The sequence below is a fragment of the Odontesthes bonariensis genome, chromosome 2 (assembly GCF_027942865.1).
Source record: "Odontesthes bonariensis isolate fOdoBon6 chromosome 2, fOdoBon6.hap1, whole genome shotgun sequence".
Lineage (NCBI taxonomy): Eukaryota > Metazoa > Chordata > Actinopteri > Atheriniformes > Atherinopsidae > Odontesthes > Odontesthes bonariensis.
Genome location: NC_134507.1, coordinates 43,983,412 through 44,008,749, shown reverse-complemented (window position 1 = coordinate 44,008,749; position 25,338 = coordinate 43,983,412). Strand labels below are relative to the sequence as shown.

Below are 25,338 nucleotides of genomic sequence, written 5' to 3'. Positions count from 1 at the left end.
GTTACCACCGAGTCCCATTTTGTGAGACATTGTGCACACACACACACACACACACACACACTTTTTCTTCATTCCATCCTGCTGTTTCAGTGTATATATGCAAATGCTTAAAACAAAAACAAAATGTCACGTATGCTGGTGGCAGGCTGTGACTTTCACCTGTTGAATGACATCAGGGTAGAGCATGGGCAGCCTCTCTGCGATGAGGGCCAGGCCGCCCATGCCAGCAAAAACCTGCAGCGGTGATTGGATGGGGTTGGTCTCCAGCAGGGACTCATCTGTGGCAGCATCCAGACATTCTTCACTGGCCATCATTGGTTCATCCTCAGGACAGCTGTTCAGCATGTCACAGTGATCCACTGCAATAAGAGCAAAGACGTTTTATCTTCATCCACCCTGTAGCATCTGGAACACTGGAAACACTAGATTTGTTCTAAACTTCCAGTCTGCTAAGAGGACAATCTCATCACTGAAATCCGAATCCAGTATTGTTTCTCCACTGTGAGTTTGCTATGAATACATTAGTTTGTAAAGCTATTTTTTTAAACCCATGTTTCTCTTATTTCACTCGGATGAAAAGTGCCCCAAGCACAGAGGAGCTTGTCAAAAAGAAGATCATGATACACCATCTTAATGTCCTTGTTTACAGTTCTAACATGACTTTGGTGTTCAGAAAAAATGCCAAATCTGAGGTCCTGGTTGCAGCCGGACCAAGTTTGTGGGCCTTTGCTGCATGCCCTGCCACTCCTTCTGCACACTTTTCTTTCTCTATCTGCCACTGTTGAATAAAGGCAACCAGTGCCTAAAATAAATAATCATAAAAATGTGCCTGCATCACAGAAGAATAAACTCACAATCTGAAATGATAAGAAAAATCTTGGCTGGTTATTTTAATGGGAGAGAAATCGGGGGGGGGTTCGTACCTTTTTCGGTCCGCAGCCTCTTGAAAGAGTCGGTCTTTGAAAGGCCTGGGTCAGAGATAACCTTGGAGCCCAGTTTGACTGTCAGGTTGATGGACTGGTAGCCCTGTGGCAGCTTGCGGTCATACAGGAGCGTCAGCAGCTGAGCCAGGGTCATCTCAGGTGGGAGTGGCTGACCTGAGGGGGGGGGGGTGGAGACAAGGCACAGGTATATGTCAGTACCGAGCTTTCGCTGCTCTACTCAAACACTTGTGTGGGCTGTGAGCAGCGCGTTTGGTGTACCTGGAAGAAGCTTGTGGTACAGGTGAAAGACAGGGACACTGATGGTTTTCGCTGAGGGGTCCACACCGGACGAAGCGCTGAGCTTGTCACTCATGACACGACCCCTCCTTGATGGAGGCCGGGGAGGTGTTGAAAGAGCCCGCTTGGACTGGGACTTTAAACCTAAGAGAAACAGCGAATAATTATTCCCAAAGCAGCTTACATACTGCAAATGTATCTATGTCGTAATGTAGAATATCTAGATCTAGTGCTGTCGAGCAGTTTGAGATATATAAACATAAATCCACACATGCGTAGTAGTATCACTGGGATGAAAGTACCTGAGGCCACAACAACACTGTAATTGTCCTGGAAGCCACTGTCTGCTTTCATCTTCTCCTTCTCCTCATGGTTCTTCTTCTCCTTGTCCTCCTTTTGCTCATTGATCAGCTTTGCTGTAATGCTGGGCGTATCTGTCATAATGAATCAATAAGTCCCATTATTATCAGAAACTTTCATTCTATTTGCATTTTATGGGGAGAAGGGGTGGGGGGTAAAGAACAGTATTGTCTAGATTTAAAGAAAATAATAAAAATCTGAACATGTTGCATCAGTGCTGCACTGCTGACCTCGATAGCCACAGAGTGTCCACCCAAACGAGGCTTCACTGGAGTCAGACATATACTCCTCTAGACACATCTGAGCAACAGAATTGTTGTCTGGAATATATTTTGTTATTCATTTAGATTAGAATTTAAACTACAGCCCTTATGATTGACAACGTTTACTCCTACAGTCAATCCGCTTGATGAGAACTTGATAAGCAAAAAGGCTGCACTGGCCCTCTTTGTGTCCTTACAAAGTGAATTACAATTCAGAGAAAAGTTGTTCATCAAGAGAAGTTAATCCATGAAGCTGTCAGACATACAGTACAGTCATGTCAGAATGAACATGATTCAGAGAAACTGCCGTCTTCTCTAAACTGGACTTGAGCAAAATGGAAATCTTTTCAGTGAAAATTTAATTTTTTGGGGGAAGAACAGGGATGTTGTATCCTCTGGACTAAAGTTCAAAAGCCTGCATCTCTCGTGTTCTGCAGGTGCGTTAGTGCCAGTGGAACAGTTGGAAAAGCTCCATCAATGCTGAAAAGTACTGTATATATACTGTAGGGCTGTCCACGACCAAGGATTTTGTTGGTCGACCAGTGGTCGTCATTTACTCCGATTAATCGACTAATCGACCCCCCCCAAAAAAAAAAAAAAAAAAAAAAATTTGATTTTTTTTTTTTTTTTTTTTTAAAACAACAACATTTACCTTTAATGCCCGGCTGCCGCATCTATGCGCATTTACCAAAATGTTTCCTGGTTCGTCTAAACACTAGGCCTATAGCCTACACAAAAATTGACTGCTCAGTTCTTCTGTCGGAGAGTGAGAAAAAACCCGACGTTAGTGACCATTGGCTGACAAGCAGAATTTTACAAGCGCACAAGCCGGGTGCTTCAAGTCTGCCCTCTCTTTACACGGCCAAATTATTTCAGATTTTGACATTCTGAATGTGTCACAAAAAATAATCAGAAAGACAGACGGACTTTGAACATTCTGACCGCGATTTGGATCTCACCACGGTCCAATGGAGGATAACAGACAGTGTCGGTGCTGAAGCCGATGGTCACACTTACCGAGTTGCTTTCACAAGATGATAATGCATCTCTCTGCCACGCTGCCCATGCTCATAAACGTGAAAAGACGTCACCAAAATAAAATAAATAAACCTGTTGCTGCGCGAGGATGACAGCGCGGCCGTGATCTGTGTGTGGTAACGGGGTCAGAAAGTACAGCGCTGACCGGCCACCTCTGTTCCAGAAGGCGCTCCAACATGCAGTGGAGTTCCATCTCGTGGAGACATCCTGGATGAGTTTGTGTTCAACAACGTTCTGTTGTATTTGTTTTTCAGTGAGAGCCGCTGTAGCCTTGGCACTTTTCTTAAAATGTCCAACAAGACGTCTGGCAGCTGCTATGACACGGCAAATGGGATCTTTTTTAAGAGCCGCATTGATGCACCGCTGCAAAGTGTGCCCTGCGCAACGAACTCCTTGGACGTTACCCCAGGACGGGTTACGCGCTAACTGATCGTTCTGTCCTTGTGACACGAAATTACCGTTTTGATTTGCTTGACGTCTTCCTTTGTCAAGCCCTTCAAATTAAAAGTCCCGGGAGCCCTTTGACGAGACGCGGCTTTTTTTTTTCCTGCGACCAATCAACCAATGGAATTTAGTCGACTGGTAATTTTTTTGGTCGACCAACGACCAATCGATTATTTGCCGTCAGCCCTAATATACTGTATGTATACAGGTTTTACAGCAACATATGCTCCCATCCATCTTTTCCAAAGAAGGGCTTGCGTAGTTCAGCAGGAGAATGTTAAACTGCATCTATGACAACAGCATGGCTTGGTAGCAGAGGAGCGCAGACTGTTGTTAGAAGAAAAAGGGATGCCACACAGTGGTGAAAGGGCCCTGTCCCACCTCCACTGCCATCAGAATGAAGAGAAGCTGAGATCTTTACTTAATAGTAAAATATCTCACATTCAAAATTTGATATGTTGTATATGTTAAAATTGTGGAAAAATATTCTTTTCAGAGATTTTCAAATCATTGCATTCCATTTCTATTTCCATTTTAAGAAACATCCCAACTTATTTGGACTTAGCAAACTAGCTCAACAAAAGATTGTGTTTGCAAAAGTCCCAAAGTGTCACTACAAAGTGTGAGCTGAGGTTCTGAGGGGAGGTAGCTGACTTGCACTGTCTGAAGAAGACTGTATCTGTCATGGGCTGTGCTCTAATGTATTCCAGATACCCAATTCTGCGATAAGAACAAGAGACTCTGAACTATAATTTATCACAGTAGTAACAGTCTTATTTCCCCTGTAACACTGCTGGGCGGCATGTTGCAGAGGCGAGTTAACGTTTTCTGAGTCGACACATACCAGACACACGGTCCAGGACTTCAGCCAGTGTGGTGGAGATCGGTAGGTGGAGGGTGCGATACTTGTGACCCGCTCCATACATGGGATGCTGGATCATGTGACTGGTGGCATTTATACGTCCTTTGTACAACTAAAAGAAAAAGAAAAGAAAAAAGACCTATTTGCTACGGTAAAAAAGTGAATCACACAAAAGCAAACACAACAGCAGTGAAAATAATCAAATAGTCCTCACATACTACTTCTAGGCAGTTTTCTTGTGAATGTTTCATTATCTGATTTCCATCCATGTCTGTACAAAGTTTCATGACAATCTACCAAGTAACCGAGCCCACAGACAGACTGATTGTTGTAAAATCGCACACAGCTCAGTGTTCTGCTATGGTGAAAAAAAACAAGGTTTATCTACTGAGCATGCTCATGTGTCCCAGTGGAAACATGTCAGAACACGGGCAGGGCAGCTGGTCCTCAGAGTCACAGTCTGAAGCGAGCAAATGGGCCTTTTAACCGTCGTCCCCGAGACGGCACTGCCACTGAGACGGGGTGTTTGCGATGATTCATTCAAATCTTTTCTTCTACACCTTGTTCTGCTGCACATCTGCTCACGCACCGAAACGTGTTTTCTAAAAACTGTCAAATATTTAGCACTGGGATGTCACAGTGAACAAATTAAACCAGACACGAATCAGTCTGAGGGAGGAACTGGATAGAAAATGAGGCTACTGTTTAATACTGCTGCACTGCCCCCTTGTGGTCGAACAGTAAACATCTATTGCACTAAGTTGCGTGTCAGAATGAAACGTTGCATTATTTCTGTTAGCAACATGGCAGTGTTGTAGAATGTAGACTGCTACTGTTCAAATCCAATCTGTCTTGTTATCTTGGAAACACTGCTCATCACTTTTTCCTCATACAGCTTACAAGGCTGAAGCTCCAAACTACAACCCTGCAGCCCGAGGCATAACACTGGAGAGTTTTAGCACAGTGGGGAAGTTGTACTGCAAATTCATTCAAACTGGCTGCGACGTCAAATTTCCTAACACAACATGTGAAGGGTGAAGTCCTAATTAGTCTAACATTAAGCAAAATGACAGCATTGCAGGACACTGGAGGTGCTTTCTGCTCCGTTAGGCTGTTCGCATAGAGCTGAAGAAACCGAGCAGATAATACAACAAGAGAAAGCTACCAACCGGGCAGGGAGACTGCAGGAAGACGGTGACCTTCTCATCTTCCAGCATGAGCTGCAGAAAAAGCCTTCGAATGAAGCCTGAGATGTTTCCAGAGATTGGTACATTTCCTCGCTGAGGAGCGGACTGAAAGAGTTCACATAGAACCTGCAATCAGAACAAAGGGTCTCAGAGTGAATTAAGAGACAGAACATGATTAACATCTCAATCCAATCTTTTCATGGAGCACATTTCCATACAAGTTTCAAAGGAAATTGAAACAAATTCTACAATGTTGCCATAGAAATCTGAAATGAATTGTGAATTAGGCTGTTTTCATCGACTGATTTACACCAAATAAACAAGTGTGCGCATCAACAGAAAGTGGCTGCACGGTCTATCTGATTTATGGTGAGAGCAGGAGTCCCTAACTGGAGGCAAAGCAAAAAAGAACAAGAAATGAACAAGTTTTCTTTTCCATCTGCTATGCTGTATTTATGCTTTGTCAGATATGACTAAACATGTTTCTACTCTAAACTCAAGTCAGACGGAAAAGCTTTTTCGGATACAATACTGTAAAAATTTCTTGGTAAAACCCTGAAGACAACACCAAAGATTTCCTCCTTTCAGACTTGCACACTCCCAAACACGAATAACAGACTTCATTCAGAATTCAATCAGCAAATCTGACATGTCCAATGTAAAAGCTTCAAGAGCAGACCTGTGCCATGAGCCGCTGGTTGTTGGGATGGCAGGAGATGCACTGAAGAAAGAAGGCCACTGTAGCGTTCTCCAGAGCCGTCCTTTGCTGTGTGGTGAGCCCACCCGCCAACTCAGAGGACACCAGGGAGAAGCGCGAGCCCGAATGGTGAGGCTGGGGAGGAGGGGGACCTGCTGCACATCCAGCACTCAGGGGCTGACTGCCTGCATTCGTACCGGCGCTCGCGCTTGCACTGGAGTGGCACAGCAGGAAGAGCAGTGCTGTCCACAGCGGGTTCACCTCTGGTCCTCCGAGCCAGTCTTTCATGGTGTGACTGTTGCCCACTTCTGTGAGGAAGCGCAGCACCGGAGCTGCCAGCTCTGCAGCCAGAGGCGGCCGACTGTGGGAGGACGAGGAGGGCGAGTGGTAGTGGTGATGGTGGTGCCGTCTGTCGGCCTGAGCTGCGGGCAGAGGGAGGTCGGCGCTGACCAGCAGGCCAACACAGAACTGAGCCAGGCTGCGGACCAGCAGCGAGGGCAGGCCCGAGTCCAGCAGCTGCTCGATCGCTCCCGGAGACTGGGAGGCAGCTGCCAGTGTGGTCAACTGAGACTCGGACAGATTAACAGGAGGCCTTGCATGCTTGGAGTCATCTGTGAGACCTGTGGCACTGGCATTGGCATCATGCTGCTTTTTCCCATCATCTGTCATGGCAAGGCGGCGCTGCTGAGCTTGTGAGTGACTGGCGCTGGGCACTGAGACAATCCCCATCCAGGACATAAGCAGGGAGAAGTAACTGGGGTGGATATGACACATGGAACACAACAGGCTGTCCACAGCCTTCTTCAGCACTATGTTGCATGGCAGTGACATGGACCAGTTATACAGCAGCCTGGAGGAGGAACGGCAAACAAAGTATTAACAATGATGATGTGAAGAAAATGTCTGTGTAATTTCACGATGATTAGGCAATGACTGACTCAAAGAGCTCTCTGTTGAGAAGTGCAGGGAGGTCATAGTCCACCGGCAGCTCATAGCTGTGCCACAAGATGGCTGCCACACAGTGCAGGTGGGAAGGAGATGGCATGAGGAGGCCATACTCCCTTGAAGAAGCAGAGGAAGAGCCAGCAGCGGTGTATCCCATGGGACTCATTTTATGGGAAGCCACTCGAGAGGAGTCATGGACCCACTGCAAAAGAGCCTGGATCCTGCAAGGTTAACATTTAATAGATCGATAAATAACTCATCACATGGTCCGGACATTTTCAGTCCTTCAGTTGTGAGAAGATGATTAAAGTTTGTTTTTTGTTTTTTAAACAAGGAGGACACTTTTCACCATGCATCTCTCTAGAACAGTGTTTCCCAACCTGGGGGACGCGTACCCCTAGTGGTACGCGGAGGTACTGCAGGGGGTCCGCGGGACACGGGGAGTTTTTATTTTTATTTTTTATTAAGGCGTCACACTTTTATTGAGGACTGTTTATGAAGGAGACTCCAGTTTTGTGATGACTGTTACATGAGTTAGGCCTGTTAATGTATTCTTAAAAAGAGAGAGAAACAATTTCCCAAATTGGGATTAATAAAGTATCTATCTATCTATGTATCTTATGTTCATGTATTCTTAAAAAAAAGAGAAATGTTACTTGTTTAAGTTAGATAACAAAGGAAGATTATTTTGATTTAGTATTTATACTATTTTGGTTAATTATTTATATTTCAAGAAAATGTTTTTTATTCTTATGTTGAATTCAACTGAGGTTAAAAAAAAGAGAGAGAAAGCCTGAGAATTTTATGTTCAAGTTAAGGATATTAAATAAAACAATTTTCATGTAATAACCACTGTGTTGCTCTACTTTTGGAGAATCATCGCACGCGTTGTATGTGTGAGGGGTACTCGTGGTGTGACAAGAAGGCTCAGGGGGTACTCAGGCCAAAAAAGGTTGGGAAACACTGCTCTAGAATACCACCTTGACAAAAGATCATTTCTCCTTGGCTGTTATGTTCTTAGGGAAGCAGTTTATGTCAAAGTTAAAGACTTTAGAGGCTTTAAGTACCTGTCTTTGGTCCCAGAATCCTGTGTGGTCCCAAGCTGGTATAGAATGTCAATGGTGGAGTCAGAGGAGAGGCCATTAAGTCGCCCAAACAGCAGAGGACTGTTCAAACCTTCAAGAGAAAAACATAGTTGATTAAACGCGAGTGTCTAATAACTTTTTTTCCCCATGTAGTGAGGTTTGCAAACTGATCACAAAGCACTGAGGAAGATCAACCCTCGCAAGGCAGCAGGACCAAACAACACTCCGGGGCGGGCCCTCATAGAGCATGTGCCAATGAGTTTGTCGATGTTCTCACCTTCCTTTCAACCTTCCCCTCAGCCAGAGCACCGTTCCAATCTGCTTCAAGACCACAACCATTGTCCCTGCCTAAATGACTACACGCCAGTAGCACTCACTCCAATCATAGCAAAGTGCTTTTCCGGCCCACATTCAAAACAGCATCCCAGACATCCTGGATCCCCTGCAATATGCCAACCGGCCCAACAGGTCGACTTCAGATGCTGCTGTGGCCGCCCTCCATCACTCGCCCTCCCCCCTGGAAAACAGACTCCTTCATCAGGATGCTCTTTGTTGACGACAGCTCTGCCTTCAATATGGTCAACCCCCACAAACTATTTGCACTCGTCCTGCACCCCCTCGTGACTGGCTCCTGGACCTCCTGACAAGCAGTCCCCAGTCCTTCAGGATTGGTAGCAAGACCTTAGCCAGCATAACTACACAAACTGGCACCCCACAGGGATGTAGGGATGGGAATTGATAAGATTTTTACAATTCCAATTCCATTTTCGATTCTGCTTAACGATTCGGTTCTTTGTTGGTTCCCTTATCGATTCTCATTTGGAGAAAAAGGACAACAAACCGGTCGATTAGCATCAACTTTGTTTAGTTTAGAAGTCATGACCTTACAAACCCAACAACGGTGAGGTCCACATTGGTCTATCATGGCCTGGGTAATTTAACTGCTCTGGTGAAAGGAGAAGCTGGAGGTAGACGTGAACTGGGGGTAACCTGGATGGGTTAAAAGCAGAGGAGTAATTCCCTGTATCTACATGACAATAAAGTCTTAATCTTAATACTCCAAGCCACATGCTAAGAGAGCTGAGGCTACAAAAACACTTCAACCTAATGGGACGGAAAAAAATATATGAAATACATTCAGGTCTATGTCTTATTTCTACATTTTTTGTGTTTGTATTTATTAAGGACATCTGGATGAAATCTCAACAGTGATGCAGCTGTATGGGACTCACTGGCAGGGTCGTTGCCAGAGGCAGCGCAGTTTCTCAGGAGGATGTCGATGAGTTTCAGGCCAATTCTCGTGGACTGCAGGCCTATTTTGACCAGCACGGCCTCAATGTTGGGCGAATGCATCCCACAATAAGGGGACATGAGCAATGCGGCGCACGTCTGCAGCAGATTGGCTGTGGGTGCTGCAGCACTGGCCATCATGGCTTCCAGGTCACTGACATGGGTCAGGCAATGGTGGAGAAGACGAAGCCATCCAATGCTGCATGGGGAGAAGGATGTGGTCACAATCCCATCCATATCTATCAAACATGATCATACTCTCAATTCCAAATGCATTATCAGTACCTGGTTTTAGAGACTTGGTCCTCAGAAGGCAGAAAGGGGTTGTTGACTGTTGCAGAGGAGGTGTTACCAAAAGCTGTTAGACCCAAGAGTTTGATCTGAGAAAGACCAAGTGTGCTGGCATCCCGAGGCCGGTGCAGCCTCAGGCAAACGGCAGAAGCAACCTCAGCTTTCACCAGCTGGATCTTTATGTATGTTAAGCCACTGGTAATGACTGGTGTGGAGAGAGGCAACATGTTGACTCCGTCTGCGCTGATCTCCACCGACACAGAGGACGGGCAGGCTGGTTGGTAGGAAGAGTAGCGCAAAGCATATCAGGAATAACTACGTTTTCATCCAAGTGAGATGAAAAAGCTTTGTTGGTTGCAAAAGTGATGAAAAAACTTTTTTTTTTTAATCAAACTGGGTGGTACTCACTAGCTAGAGAAGCGAGGTGTGGCTGGATGTGGAGCTCTTTCAGCAGCACAGCAGCTGGAAGGTGGATGGTAAGGTCACACCAGGCTTCCTCTGGCAGGAAGATGTAAGACCAGGCGGCTGAGCGGGCCCGACGGTGGGGCGGGGTGGCCTGGAGAAGGACCTCTGCTGGCTGTGCTGTGGGGCTACTAGATGTGATGGTGCCTGTCAACAGACAAACACCAAAGATGGGCTAATGTTGAAAAACTCTGAGATAAATAAATAGGACAGAAAAAAGTTAAATAAAGATTCCCAAAAATATTGTCCCAAATGTTACTTTCTATGTCACAAATGGAGTAAAAAATGATTAAAGCACCTAAAGGAGCAAAGTTGTGGAGTCCCTCTGCATTGTCTGGTTCTGAAGTCATCACTCTGGCTTTAAGATTACCGTCCGCTGCCTTTCCAGGGCCTGAATCTAGGAACTTCATGATAGTGGACACCATACTTCGTGCTGTGTTTACAATGGCTCTGGTACTGGTCACCATGTTGTTACAGATCAACTGTACACCACCTGAAGAGGGATGAGAAAGTTGCTTTCTTAAATTTGTAGACTGGGCTTAAAATCCCATAAAACAATAAAATCTATTGAGAACAGTCTTTTGCAATTTTTTTCAGAGAAGAAAAGCACTTTATACACAGCATTTGTTAGATCTCAAGAGCCCACACAGTATATGTATGAGAGTGACATTAGGGCACACATGACACTGATGTGCAACGAAGGCACATCAGTTCTGGCTTGAAAGGTATATATGAACAGGCCTCATGTTTTACTCTTTGTTTTATAGGGTAGAGGGATCTTAAAACAGATTCCAGTGTTTGGTCATTTTAAGACATTATATTGTTGGGAAAAATCAGACAGTCAAGTTCCCAAACACAGTTTTAGACAACAGATGGTGTTGCTCTGTGCAACGCTGACCTGCATTTCAAGACTCTTAACTGCTATTTCTAAGCAATCAGCCAGGTAACATGCACAATTGCTCGACCTGGCCATTTAACCGGAAAGCCAACCTTATTTCAGCAAAAATATACATACATATATGAGGGAAATTGAGTGATTAAATGAAGCACGTCCGAAGCTGTGGACAGAATAATTACATTCAAGACATTCTGCTACTTCTAACTTTCTCTGTGGGAAATCGTACGGCTAACTTCACTGCACAGACGTGGTCTTTTTTTTATTGCTCTCTTGAATTGAGCAGACTAAACACTAAATCGGCAATGGATCTTTAAACATGGTGGCCATTACATTTTAGGGGACCCCGACATGAGCAGTTCTTCGCTCTGGCCCAGCTGAGAGTCGGTGCTAATGTAGCACCTGTTTTTCAGGGCTCAAGTCAAGCTTTGGCGTTTGAAACAGAATTAAGTAGTTATAAGTTAGGCTCTGGTTTTGAACCAGCACTGGGACCACTTTGGTGGAAAAACCCTCAAAGACCTGTGTCCCTTCAACTGTGGAGACCAAGTAGGGCTGGGCAATAAAACGATTACGATAGCTATTTTCCTCGAGAGCGATATGAAACATGGTCGATGTACTTTTCCATAGATTACATTCCCTATAGATATCTTTAACTGTTAGTTAAGTAGCCCCCCACAATTGTGTATTGTTCTGGAATTGTTGTGAAGAAAAAAAAAAACACTAGAGGAGGTAGAATGTATGCTTCTTTTTTTTTTTTTACTCAAGATGCACATTATTTTGACTGTATCAATATGTTTGCTCAAACTGACAGTGGCAATACAATGCTCAACATAAATGTGACATTGATTTCTATTCCAATGTGCCTTACCTCCCAATAAAAATATTAAACAAAAAAAAAAAAGATTACATTCCTCCATCTTTTGACAGACAATACGAAATAGCCAATGACAACGCTGAACCAATCACGTGGCTGGAATAGAGCCATGCCAGCAGCTAGTTGTGGCGTGTTGGTTTGTGCTGCTGCAGCCGTATAAAAAAAGGAAATGAGTGCTCCCTCAGAAAAAACAACAGAAGACACTGCCCAAGGCGTAAGGGATGACATAGTTGATAACATAGTTGATATCATAGTTGATAACATAGTTGATAACATAGTTGATAACATTGTTGATAAGAAGGGCCCAAAAAGTTCGGTGGTGTGGAGGCATTTTGGTTTTTTTGAAGTCCGACACGAAACAGAGCAGGGTGCACTGCGAATTATGTCGAGCACATGTTCTGAGAAAGACGGGGAATACCACTAATCTGTTTCATCAGCTGAAGCAGCGCCACCCGTTTGAGCACAGAGAATGCAAACTTTTTTTGATTAGATGATGTTAGAGTGCGATGTCTGTCACTATAGACGATCTTTACACGTCAACGTTTAATAAAGAGAGCAGCACCTCCTCACTGAAGCGAGCGAGTGCAGCGCACCGAGTTCAGAGCAACATGTTTCCTGTGTGTTTCTGATACAAGCAGCTGAGTGAGTTTACTACATGTGTGAGGGATGTCTATCAATCAATCTTTATTTATATAGCGCATTTCATGCCACAGGCAACTCAATGTGCAACTACATCAGCTGAGACGTCGGGAGAGAGAACCCGAACAGCGAGAGAGAGAACCGCTGCTGGAGAGCAAACGGTTGACCGGTCAGATATAGGATTTTAATTTAAAATACCTGTTCTGTATTTATCTGAAACAGTTGTATAGTGTCACATGTCACGTTCAACTTTGACAGAAAAAAAAATATTTAATTAAAAAATGAACCTCCTGATATCTTCAAATCTCAATTAAGAGTAACAGGGAACATTTAAAATTCACAAAATAGTGATTTTTTTTATATTGTGATGTATATCGAAAAATGTATCGTAATATGACTTTTCCCATATCGCCCAGCCCCAAGACCAAGTCACAGTGGTCATGTAGCCCTTCAGCAGGGTGTGGGGGGCTATTCGAGTGGCGAGATGAACCCTACAGCATGATCCACAAAATATAACAGGCAGGCCTCTCCTTTACCTGAGAATGCAAATTGGAGGGGTACAGCCAAGTGGATTGGTTTTTTTCCTGAGTGCATTTTCAAAACAAAAAAAAAAAAGGAAAGGAAAAAAAACTGGAAATGTTTCCAAAACAACACCGCACTTGGATGAGCTGCAGAAACTTAGTGATTTACAGTTTGTATTCATCCCATCAGAGCAGTGCACTGTGTGAAATACAATAAACAACAACAACCCTGTTTAAGAGCACATTTTGTCTTGATAATTCATAGAAAAGCCCCATACTAGAATGTATATACACCCACCCATGTCATGGAATGCCTTCAGAGCCTCGCTGGTGTCCAACACTCGGAGGATAAACCACAGAAGAGGCTCAGACAGCTGACAGGTGGAAAGAGACCCCTGAAACGTACAGAAGAAAAAAAGAAAGCACACAATTAAGCTTTGCTGCTCTGTGTTAGTTCAAAAAGAACTTTGATATATCATACAAGTCCCAGCCCCCCCAGGCTGATGCTTACCTGTCTGCCCATGTAACCACAGGCCATGTACGTGAGAATGGGCTGGAGCATCACCTGGACGGAGGTGGCCCTTTTGCTCAGGGTAGTGAGGATGGTGAAGAGGCCATCCCCCACTGAGATGGCATCCAGACCACCATGGAAGTTCTCGTGTTTGGTCAGGTGGAGACCACTGGCTCCTGGAGAACAGACAGAGGTGTCAGTAGGCAGGTGTGTGGATTATTCCTCTTGTTCTCCATATGCATTTAAAGTTGTTTAGAGCCACCTGATCAACTTAAGTCAGTTAAGCTCTATGTTGGTCACTACAAACTCCTGACATCTAGTTCTAAGGGTGTTCAAAGCTCTAATGTTCACCAGTCAGTTGGCCCTGGTGCTGTCAAAAAACTTGTTACCTTTGCTGTCAACATGGTTGATGAGAACACTCAAAGATGATGAATAAAAGATGCTGAAATGCTTGGTAGAGATTACGCAAACGGCTAAATCAGCTGATAACTGTGAATCTCTTACCGATGATCATCGCCATGGCGCTGCTGTTGCACTGACCAAGCGCTGACAAGATCTGGCTCATTATCTGCTGATTGGCCAGCACAAGGTCGGCCACACCTGCAGGGGGACCCTGACTGGTGGAAGATCCCCCAGCTACACTTTCTTTGCTGCCGCAGACCTTCTCTTCATCAGACACGCTGCTGTCAGCTGCTCCGCTGCCCACCGGTGGCAGGCGTCCGCTGAACTCTCTGTCCCCAGACAGAGGCAGCTGCACCAACACGTTGACCAGCTTGAGCAGGTTAAACATCAGTTGGTCACGTGTGGTTTCTCCACAGACAGCCTTTGCATCTCCTGGACGGATGATGTTGGCAAACAGACCTCCAAAACAAGCCCGGGCCCCCACTGAGCTGTCCGAGCCGCTGCGGGAAACCACCTTGTCCGAGCAGGTGATGTAGTGGTGAACTAAAAATGTTATGGACTCTATGACAGAGGAGATGGTGGCCACTGACACCACCTCAAAGTTCTGCTCCAGAGTAAACTCCAGCAGCTTCACCTGAGCATCCAGTGGACCCTGGCCTGACTGGAAAGGACCCCTAAAAAGTCAGGATGCACCATTAGTTACCCAGATGTACGAGACATTATCAATGCTGTCAGAAAGAGGGGAATTTGGCACGCAAGATTTGGACAAATGTTTGACACAAAATCGATTCCACTCAAAGCAAAAAAGACGTACCTCTCGGTAGACAGGATGTGCATGAGTTTGAGCAGGAATTCGCTAAACATCTGGGGGCAGGTGGAAGACAGGTGGACCTGCAAGCGGCTCAAAAACTCATGCATGGCCTGGGTGGCCGTGGGTCCCACCTGAGAGCTGTGCTGGCTGGTCCCGTTGGTGCTGCTGCCAGACAGGAAGCGCACCAGCACGTGCACCAGGGTGGGGTCAGACACCATCTGTTGGGCTGTGCTTTCCAGAGAGCTCATTCCACTGCTGGGTGCTGCTGAAGTCAAGGTTTGATATCAGTCACTCAACTCCAGAAAACAACAACATGGAGAGAGAGGAACTCAACAGTACATCCAAGTCCAAAGCACTATTTGGCATATCTAGGGCTGGGCAACGATTAAAAGTTTTAATCTAATTAATCACATGATTTCCCTGATTAATCACGATTAATCGCATTTGTACGCAAAATCCAAAAATGAATCCAAAAGTAGTGTATAGCTTTTAGCATTTAGCTTTATTTTAAATGTGCTGCCATATGAATGAAAGTGCCATAACATTTGTTGTGCAAACACACTTTTAACATCAGCATCTTTCTGTAGTTTTTATGTAGAAGCCTCGCTCCACTGTCTGTTTCCTTGAATGACTTGCTGCTATCAGTTGTGTGTTTTGCCTTAAGTGATATTTTAGACTGGAACTACTACGCTGAGAAGACAATTCAACTTGGCTGTGTTTACAGATGACTTTGGTTCTGTCGACTCCGCCGTCTGGAAGAACTTTAAAATGAAAATGGCCGAGTAAAAGTTCCGTACCCTTCTCCGGGTTTGGTGGATCCGCCGATTACTTTCTTTTGCGGTTCCGCAGCAGACAGCAGCAGACTTTTACAAAATAAAAGCCTGTGAGCAACAGACTTTTACAATAATAAAATAAATGATAAAACCTGCGTTAATGTGCGATACAATATTTATCGGCGTTAAATAATTAACGAGTTAACTCGTTATAATCGCGTTAACTCGCCCAGCCCTAGTAATTTTCAAGTAAAACTGATGAATGCATGCAAGAAAATGCAACTGCGTCTTCCTCTCTTTCCCACTAAGCTTCATGTCATCCGTCTCGGTGGTTTTTGCATAAACTTTCTAGCAGACAGACGATGGAAAAAAAGAAAGCCCATCACATAAAACCAGTGAAGACGGGAGTACTGACCGCAGGCTGGCATGTTTGTCATGAGAGTGAGGGAGTGCAGCACCAGACACCAAGTTCTCAGGGAGGTGTTGGGGTACCACGCCAGCACTGTGAGGAAGCTGCTGATGGATGCTGAACACACGCAAAAAGCCAGGAGTGAGTACAAGAAGAAGGAACATAACAGAGGAAACTTCAACAGCTCTGCATTACAAGGGTCTACCTTGATTGAGAGGGATGGTGGGCACTCTGCTGGCATTGAACAGGAAAATGTCTGACCCACTTTCCTCACAGCCCGCCGAACATGTGTTGAGACTCAGCGTTAACCACAGCTGCAGCAGGGACTCCAGCTGAGAGCAAAGAAAATGTTAATCCCCTTTTCTTTTCTTCTTTGCTAAATTTATTCATTCATTCACCTAATTGGTGATCATATATAACTCACACTAATGTACCAGGTTTTTGACACTAGTACTTATTTTTGTCACAACATTCTGAAGCTGTGGAAAACTGGATTAAGAGGATTAATAAATGTACAACATGGCAAAAGTTGTTTCATGAAGCAGAGCGAGTGCTTCCAGCGCTGGGAAGAACGTTGGAGCAGCTGATAAGCACACAGCGCAGGATGCTTCTACCGTTTTCAGGTGAAGAGACAGATTAAGCCATCAATTCTCACTGGCTACACTTCATAATTCACTTACCGTCATCATTTCTCTACAATTCCATCTTTATTTAAGAGAACTGCAGTCTATATTACTAAGTCCTATAGAGTTCATTTGACATATTTCAATAAAAATAAAAAATAAAAGTACAAAATTGACCTAAAGGGGTGATAATTATGAAACAGAGGATGATAATTAAAGTTAAAGGCTGAATCTGTCCAGGTCTCAGAAAGTAGGTGAGTTCAGAGAGTCTAAGGGGGCTCACCTGTACGTGGTGGACCTGCAGCATGGAGAAGAGCTTGTTGAAGCAGGCACTCAGAATGGGGATGGATGAAGGTTGGATCATCAGGCTGCTGCTGGGAGGAGAGCCTCCACCGTGGAGAGCTCGGAGCAGGGAGTCATCAGTTCCATTAGAGGGCTGGCTCACTGGAAACGGCACAGAAACGCATAGCTTACATGTAGCATCAAATAACAGTGACCCACATTAACATTATAGTCAAAGTGAAACTCTGTGTGAAAAAAAAAAGAAAGCGTCTGGGACACTGAATACAGGAGGTCCTTTTAAAGACTCCAGGGAACCTTCCCCACATACCTGTGGATGAACTTGAAGTGAGAGCCTGTAGGATGGAGTCGGCCTGCAGAGTCGCCATCATTTTGAGCATCAGCTCGGCCTGCTGCTCCAGGCCCACTTCAAGCCGAGCATCCAGTGCTGCGAAACCCACAGAAGATCAAAGCTCAGATGGAAAACTTTGCAATAATTAAATGAAGCAAGTACTTCAGAGAAAAGTATATTCAGGTGAAATTCAGCTGATACGCACCTTGTGACACGGATACCGACAGACCCTGTGAGCCAGGCTTTTCAGCAGCAGCTGGAGGCTTGGATACTGGAATACCAACACCTCCAATGTAAGGATTGTATCCATATGTGCCATAGTCAGCCCCCCAGTAGTCATACCAGGTGCTGCTTATAGGCTGAGAAAAAACATGACAAAAGAGTGGATGACAAAAGGGAATGGAGCTATGGTCAGCTGACCTACTTCTACGTTTATTATGGAACCCAAGTCAAAGATAGCTCTGCTAAAAGCAGAAAATGATCCTTCCCTTGACAAACTGAGAGCTTATAGTTTCCTTATGTGTAGAACTTATTTTATCTGATGCTAACAGTAGTTCAAAGCAGACACAAAAAACAAATGGAGTTTGATCTTCTCCTAATGAAAGCATTCCACTGATAACCACTGAGGAACAGTGAAAGTCTGTGATTGCATTCCATTCCAACAGTTAAGTCCGTTTTAAGAACCTGTGGGAAGCTGAGCTTGAAGGTAATCGTTGCTTGTTCTTTCAACATTTCAACAACAATTACGTCATTTCACTTTTTTCTCTTTAAAATTATGACTTTTTAGAAAATCTTTCATATGAAACATTTATTGATCCTGAAAATACTGAATATCTCTGCAAAACAAACTGTCATGGTACTTTTTTTAATTAAAAAGAACTACATCTATGATATGTTCTAACTCATATCCTATAATCAGAATTATTTTGAAATCCTGACCTTTCTCTCGTTAAATCCTGCAATTGTTCAAATGTAAACATCACAAGCCGTTTTAATATTCTGTCGTCAGTGTGGTAAAATGGATGTTCAGGTTTCATTTGAAAACTTGGTGGTAGTCCAGACATATCACATCTAAACACAAGACAGTACGCACTCAAAGAAGAAAAGGGAGTCACAATCAACATACCTTAAAAACTTTGGCAGCGAGAGGATCCTTTTCCAAATCAATATCTAAAGGATCAATATCAACATCCATCAGGTCTTGTAGCAAGTCAAAGTCTATGTCTTTATCTTTTTCCAAAGATGACAGAGGTGGAGCACCTTTGGATAATAAAAACAGCTTTAATATTGCCAAGCAAGCACACTAGAAAAACATACACAAGAAAAACTTCTTCAGCATGTTACTGGGCAATTTTAACGCCAATCCACCCAATACTGGAGCTGCTTCACTCCTGTAGGAGGGGGAATTCAGACAGTAAAGATCTAAAGAAGCAGTGATATTTCCCTAATTTCCCACATAGATTTATACAGTTAAACAATACTATACATTCAAATACTTATCAGTAAAACAGAACAAAAAATGATCGGATTCAAAGTGTCTAAACTCCCACTCCATAAGGTAGTACCGTCACAACAATTACAGCATCAACCATAATGACAGCAAAAACAGAAGAAAAGAAACTGGAGAAACATTTAAAAAAAGGGGGGGAAATGTGGTCACAAACATATGTCATCATGTCACGACAAAAGTAAGTATTGTGGGAAATGTGAGGGAGGGACGGGGCTACCCACGCACTTTGGAACACTGAGGAGGTCCCCGTTGTACCTGCGATGATATCAGGCACCAGGGCTTCATCGATGCTCTCTACCAGGGGGATGGATGCTGACAGGGGCAAAGAGTCATCAGAATCTGCCCCTGCCGTGGAGGATGATGCTCCAGCCTCCTCACCCACCACCACCACTTCATCCATGGCATCCAGAGAGCCCGGCGACAGTAGTTCACCTGGGATGACAACAAGTTCACGCTAAAGCACCAGTATGCTACAAATAAAGGTCCCTGAAGGTTAGGGACATACGACCTGAGAAGTCACCAGGTATGATCCAATGGCTTCCAGAGCCAGCAGAAATCCAAACAACGGATATCTGGGCGCAGACTTCATTGTTTTCAGCATGTGAAAACAGACACATTTTTCCAAAAGCTAAATCATCGTACAGTGGTTTTGAGAAATCGCACGATACAGTTTAAATCGATATTTTAAACATTACCATGGGTTTCTCAATATTTTCTACAACTTTCTGATTGCATTTGTTAGCAACAAGCTGAACTGCACTTGCTTCCAACTTCTCATTGTTACAAAGTTAGCGACTCTAAAAAGTAACCAGCCTTAAATGTAGCAATATTTTTGGAATAACTGTGGCTAAATGAATTGGAAAAGTCTCCCCAGAAAAGCCCAGCTGCCGTCTGCACCATCTTATCCTCCTTCACAATAAGCTGAATAAGGGTTTATTGAGCTCGTTTTTAATGGTGGGCAACACAAGACTAGACACCATGTATTTGCAGGTCTTTTGATATCCAGTCGATATGCAAACTGTCCGCGCTGCGCTGGGCTACGCTGGGCTGGGCTACGCGGCGCTGGGCTACGTGGCGCTGGGCTACGCGGGGATACGCTACGCTACACTGGGCTACACTGCGCTGAGCTACGCTGGGCTACGCGGGGATACGCTACGCTACACTGGGCTACACTGCGCTGAGCTACTCTGGGATACGCTACGCTGGGCTACGCTGCGCTAGGCTACGCTACCCTGCGCTGCGTTGCGTTCCTCAGTCGGGTTGTGTGTGTGCCAACAAGGCCGAGGCAGTTTATCTTTTGGTAAACATAATTACAATTGATACAAGATTTAAATATACTGCAGTGCTAGCATGAACTTAACAAGAGTGATCTACAGAGAATCATGGATATGAATTTAAACAATTTAACATAGTTGCCTTATCATTACACCTTGAAGAGTCTTATTATATTCTTCTGGCCTATTTTCACATTGAAGTACAGACACGTTTGGTCTAACTGCCATTTCTTTTCATCTATTTAGAATAAATTCAAGAATAAGTTTATTGTTATATGTTATCTTGTTCAAAGATGTATTTGGTGATTTTACATTTAAAGTTTTTTATGATCTTTCACTGAAAGTCAACAAAGATGGACAAACGTAGAACAAAGTTAAATGTATTTGTTAAAGCCCCTGTTCAACCCGTCATTGAAAAGCTTCCAACACTGTGCCATGAAAATACACCGTTTATCATGCCCTAACAGATGTGACGCCAAGCTACAAGAAAATTAAACACACCTGCCAGGATGTCCTGTAGCATACAAGTGAGAGAATACTGTGCCCATGCACCCCCCCAGGAGATGTCACCCCTGTTGAAGTCCGTCCCCACAAGTAAGAGCAGAAGTCGTTCCAGCTGCTGCTCGGACACCACCTCACACAGATGGATAGTAGGCCTTGTGGCATTGGCTATCCTTGCAAGGACCTGGGGATAACAAAGGTAGACATTTATTCATTTACACAGATCCCTGTACTTAGGAGATCCATGTAACAGTGTCAGATGAATACCTTGCAGACGAAAAGCAGCAGGTCGGCATGGCAGGTGAAGTCCATGGAGAGCAGGAAGAGGGCCAGCTTCTGCACCACAGAGATGCAGCGTTCATGGGACAGTGTGAAGGGCAGAGGTTCCACTTCTGGGGCTTCTTTGGCTGTTGAGGACTCTGCGTCCAATGTGGAGCGAGGCCATTCGGCTGTCCGCCGCAGACGGATCAGGTCTTTAAAGTGCTGGACGAAGAAGAAGAAGAAAGAACTGAAGATATTTTGGGATGTCAATACACACCATCAGAGGAATTACACAAGCAGACCACACTTTCAATTCCTGTGCTATACAATATGCATTCAATAAAGTGTATTGCTACCCAACAACACAAGCAAGAAACTAAATGGAAAATAGCAGTATGTGGTGATGTATATATGGTGTGTGCTTCCTGTTAACTCTCATACAACTAGTGTGCAACACACTGTAACATTGCATATAGAGAACATCCACATCAGACTGTTTTTCAAGCGCTCAGGAATGTTTAAAAACTGAACCGTGAAGTAGAAATACTGATTTTATTTTTTATTGGTGAATCTAAGCACCACACATCTTAAACTTATTATAACTTAGTATACCTGTGTCAATGAGAAGCAAGTGAATTAAAGGATCAAATAAATATGTATGTAGTCATAAAGTCCAGCAGGGTTTAACAGAAACATGCCCCAGAGTGCATTATAAACTGAAAGCTGCACGAATCAGGGGGGCAGTGAATACCTGCTGGGGACAACAAGAGCTATGCTGGATCAGCCCAAAGTGGAAGGTACCAATTAAAGCAGCTCATGGATTATTAGGAGGTAAAGAGCTGTACTTGTAATTCAACAAGCCTTGCTTCCAATGCACAAAAAAAGACTTCATCTACTACAGTTATCACCATGAAAAAGAGCAAAATGCGCCCGAAGCTGAAGCTCAACTCCAACTCAGTACATTGTGTGATGAACTCCTCACCTTGGATGTGGCTTGTTTGAGTTTGGCCTGTTCCACCAGCAGCTTGTAGGAGGAGCCTTTGTTGCTCTGGATCTTCTCCTTCTCTATCTGCTCAACCAGAGCTTTCTGTTTTGCTTTCAAAAGATTTAACTGCTACAATAAAAAAGGCTGGATTAATTTAAGTACTACAAAATGATGTTGTTTCTCTTTTATTTACAGACTTTCTTCTATCAAGCAGTCCTTCCTCTGGGTAACTAGACACATCATAATCATCAACACAGTGCTGCATTTGACCATTTGAAAAACAAATGTGAGGAGGTGCTGGTTGTGGAATGAGACACATTTACCTGCTTGTGATGGACGAGCTGCTTGCGGATCTTCCGTGAGTACAGGCGATCCAAGCTGCTGCTGCCCTTAGATGACCTGCTCGAGCTTTGAGACTGAAAGCTGTTATTGATGAAGCTCCACTGAATGCCTGAGAGACAAAAACCCATGAACATGAACAGGAGAGGTGGAGACTCGATGCGCTTCTCAGATCATGATAAGAACAGGCATGAAAAGGTTTACTTCTATCACAGAAGGTGGAATGTCCTCTGTAACTGCATGCAAACAAGCCAATCAAAAATCTGAATGCAAATCAGTATCTGCAATCAGCCTAAATGAGGTGGAAATGATCAAAGAGTAAAAATTCATAACTGTGCTTCCCAATTTTCTAAACTGTATTTTCCAGAGGACATTACCGTTTAGATCCTGCATCTCCAACCAGAATAAGATGTGAGGTGTATCAAACGGCATTTCATTTCGTTATGAAATGTGTACCTTTTTCTTTAGTTTGAAATGTAGACCTTCAAAAACTAAAGCTTTTTCAGTGAAATGAATTTTATAAGCCGTCAGTATAAGCTTGAATAAAAAGGGAAATCTGATGCAGTTTATAATATACCTGTTACAGGTCTGTCACGTTCTTTCCCCCCAAGATTCTTCTTCCCACCTGAGGCTTCATCTTCTATACTGGCAACATAGTCCAGCAATCTGGAAACCAGCATCACTACCCAGCTGATCATGGGGATATCCAAAACACCTGGAACACACAAACGGTCATTTGGGACAAAAACATCGATGTATTCATTTTTAAAAAAGCCTTTACCTCTGTTATTTTGGCCTATAAATGCATGTTCATTCATCAAATTGCTGTTTCTGTCATTAGTTGGAAAGCATGTTTTAAGCTGACATTTCCTTTGCAACCACACAGTCTGATGGCAGCTTTACCTTCAGTCCTGCGCTGAGCGGCGGCATAAGGCTGCTGCAGGGGAGACAGCAGGCTGTCCAGCAGGTTCAGGAGGCCCTCCAACACACCACTGTTACTCAGGGATCTTTGTCCAATGCAGGAGAGCAGCATAAACACCCTGCGTGAACACAGAACGCTGCCATTACTATGGGAAAACTTTGCTCTGGATTGGACAGAAAGTTGTCTGAGATTAGCTTTTAGAAGAAACTGGAAGCACAATGTAGTAAAAATACCTCAAGTATTTCCTTTACCTAAAGTAGAGTTGCTGTAACATTGCATGTGGCAATCATCCAAATCAGACTCACTATAATGATTTTGTTTAAGCGCTCAGGAATGACCAAATTTAAAGTTCAGAAATTGAACCATCAGGGAGAAATAATGAGGCATTTTTATGTCTGAGATATTTCTTATACAACGTTAAAGAAATTTATACTTTTTATTGATGAATCTAAGCACCACGCATCTTAAACCTATCAGAACTTAGTATAGAGTAAGGTCTTAAAGGTGGGGTAGGGGATCTTTTTCTGGAGCATTTTTTTACATATTGCTTGAAATACTCTTCACACCCCCATTGCAACCAATTAATTAAAAGTTTTGACACAAAAATTAAAAGTTTTAGTGGCCTCTAGAACGTAAAATCTAGGAAAAACAGTATCCAATCATACTAAACGGACCGTTAACAATGATTGGATTTTGATGCGTCTATCAAACTGCAATCTGCTCCTCCTTCCCCCTCCTTCTCCCTGTGCGCGTACCCTTCTTCGTGAACGAATTACGCGCCCAGAAGCTTGGCAGGAAGCTAAACTAGAGCCAGCTTGGCTAGCACCTAGCATTATTAAACGTATAGTTAGCATATACTAAATACTAAAAATGGTAACGATCGATTCTTGCTGTCAGAACAGCGCTCGTGCACCTTCGTGCTCGTAAACAAGCATTGCGCGTTCATGTACTCTAGAGGCGTGGCTTCGGGGGGAAAGTGAAGAAAAGGGTTGGGACCTGTGTATTTTCAAAATGCAGCTTCGCTGGACTCAAAATCCAGGATCTCCTACCCTACCTTTAAAGGATCAAAAATATGTATGTAGTCATGAAGATAATAGTCCATCAGTAACCATCACGGCAAAAGGGTTGCACAAATACATTAGCCTGAGTGTATTATAAAGGGAAAGTTGCCCAAATCAGTGGGGGCAGTGAATGCATCATGAACAGCTTTGGTCAAATTAGTATCAGAAGCAAAGAAACTTCTGCATCAGTTTATTTTGGAACTATTCAAAGTGGGAGCTGAGAGAATTCAGCCAGGTTCCATTTTTCATCTTTGAGCTGCCCACACATTCACTCACCATATAAAGGACTCACGAGCTGATGGTGTTAACCAACCGATTAAACGTGTCAAAACACACCAACTGTTGGTACACAAGTGGTGTTACCGCCCTGTGGACACATTGTACTGGCCTGCATCCAAATATTTTAAAAAAACACCATCAAGCGTATATCCTGGATATTTCTTAAGCCCCGTGGTTAGCACAGAAACAGGACAAAGCAGGAATGGTTGAGACTATCTGAGGGAGTATCTGCTCCCCAGGCACTCTCCATAGGTAAGAAACTCTGCGGACGTTAGTTTGGACTACCATCGGGGTGTATTAGCATGCTCCGTCAGCCTCTGGATCCATGCATGATGGCCCATTTCCACCAATAGCAGTGAACCACTTTTGGTGTAACACATGATGGGTTTGGAGCGCACCGCATAGTAAATGACAAGTTTTCAATGAAATTTTAAAAAAAAAGTACAAAGTGGCTGACTAACTATATACTGGGCTAGAAAGTGAACAAGTGGGCGACTGGAACACGGTCACAGTGTCATCATGGCCCCCCATGACTCAATTCTTTCCACTGAACTCCATTACTGTAACGCTCTTTTAACTGGACTTCCCAAAAAGAGCATTAAACATCTGCAGCTCATCCAGAACGCTGCTGGAGTTTTAACCCGGACTAAGAGATCTGAACACATCACAGCAGCTTTAAAATCTTTACTCTGGCTTCCAGTCAGTCACAGAATAGATTTTAAAAGCCTGCTGATGGTTTACAATCTGTGATATGTTCAGAGAATATAAAGCCAGCAGAGCTCTTAGATCCAGGACTCAGGTCAGCTGGTCCAGTCCAGAGTCCAGACTAAACATGGAGAAGCAGCATTTAGCTGTTATGCTGCAAACAAGTGGAACAAACTGCCAGTGGAGATTAAACTTTCACCAAATGGAGACATTTTAAATCCAGGTTAAAGACATTTCTGTTCTCATGTGTCTATGCATGAAATCTGCA

The 25,338-nt window shown here is 43.8% G+C and overlaps 1 protein-coding gene across 1 annotated transcript in view; it reads right to left on the bottom strand.

Annotated features, from left to right (window-relative positions):
• The window catches only part of birc6 (baculoviral IAP repeat containing 6), a 120,454-nt gene that overhangs the window by 49,577 nt on the left and 45,539 nt on the right, over nt 1–25,338 (bottom strand). Inside the window, exons 27-57 of the mRNA XM_075473107.1 lie at nt 24,363–24,381; nt 23,007–23,143; nt 22,681–22,818; nt 22,088–22,215; nt 21,762–21,893; nt 20,786–21,001; nt 20,519–20,702; nt 18,999–19,175; nt 18,360–18,493; nt 17,439–17,592; nt 17,213–17,329; nt 16,886–17,046; nt 16,185–16,311; nt 15,986–16,096; nt 14,801–15,059; nt 14,089–14,660; nt 13,585–13,760; nt 13,372–13,468; nt 10,443–10,637; nt 10,091–10,291; nt 9,677–9,956; nt 9,334–9,590; nt 8,084–8,192; nt 7,010–7,237; nt 6,054–6,921; nt 5,357–5,500; nt 4,170–4,299; nt 1,523–1,654; nt 1,203–1,364; nt 924–1,097; nt 160–359 (exon numbers count right to left, since the gene is read on the bottom strand). Coding sequence (XP_075329222.1) covers nt 160–359; nt 924–1,097; nt 1,203–1,364; nt 1,523–1,654; nt 4,170–4,299; nt 5,357–5,500; nt 6,054–6,921; nt 7,010–7,237; nt 8,084–8,192; nt 9,334–9,590; nt 9,677–9,956; nt 10,091–10,291; nt 10,443–10,637; nt 13,372–13,468; nt 13,585–13,760; nt 14,089–14,660; nt 14,801–15,059; nt 15,986–16,096; nt 16,185–16,311; nt 16,886–17,046; nt 17,213–17,329; nt 17,439–17,592; nt 18,360–18,493; nt 18,999–19,175; nt 20,519–20,702; nt 20,786–21,001; nt 21,762–21,893; nt 22,088–22,215; nt 22,681–22,818; nt 23,007–23,143; nt 24,363–24,381 — 6,119 coding nt within the window. The remainder of the gene's footprint in view (nt 1–159; nt 360–923; nt 1,098–1,202; nt 1,365–1,522; nt 1,655–4,169; nt 4,300–5,356; nt 5,501–6,053; nt 6,922–7,009; nt 7,238–8,083; nt 8,193–9,333; nt 9,591–9,676; nt 9,957–10,090; nt 10,292–10,442; nt 10,638–13,371; nt 13,469–13,584; nt 13,761–14,088; nt 14,661–14,800; nt 15,060–15,985; nt 16,097–16,184; nt 16,312–16,885; nt 17,047–17,212; nt 17,330–17,438; nt 17,593–18,359; nt 18,494–18,998; nt 19,176–20,518; nt 20,703–20,785; nt 21,002–21,761; nt 21,894–22,087; nt 22,216–22,680; nt 22,819–23,006; nt 23,144–24,362; nt 24,382–25,338) is intronic.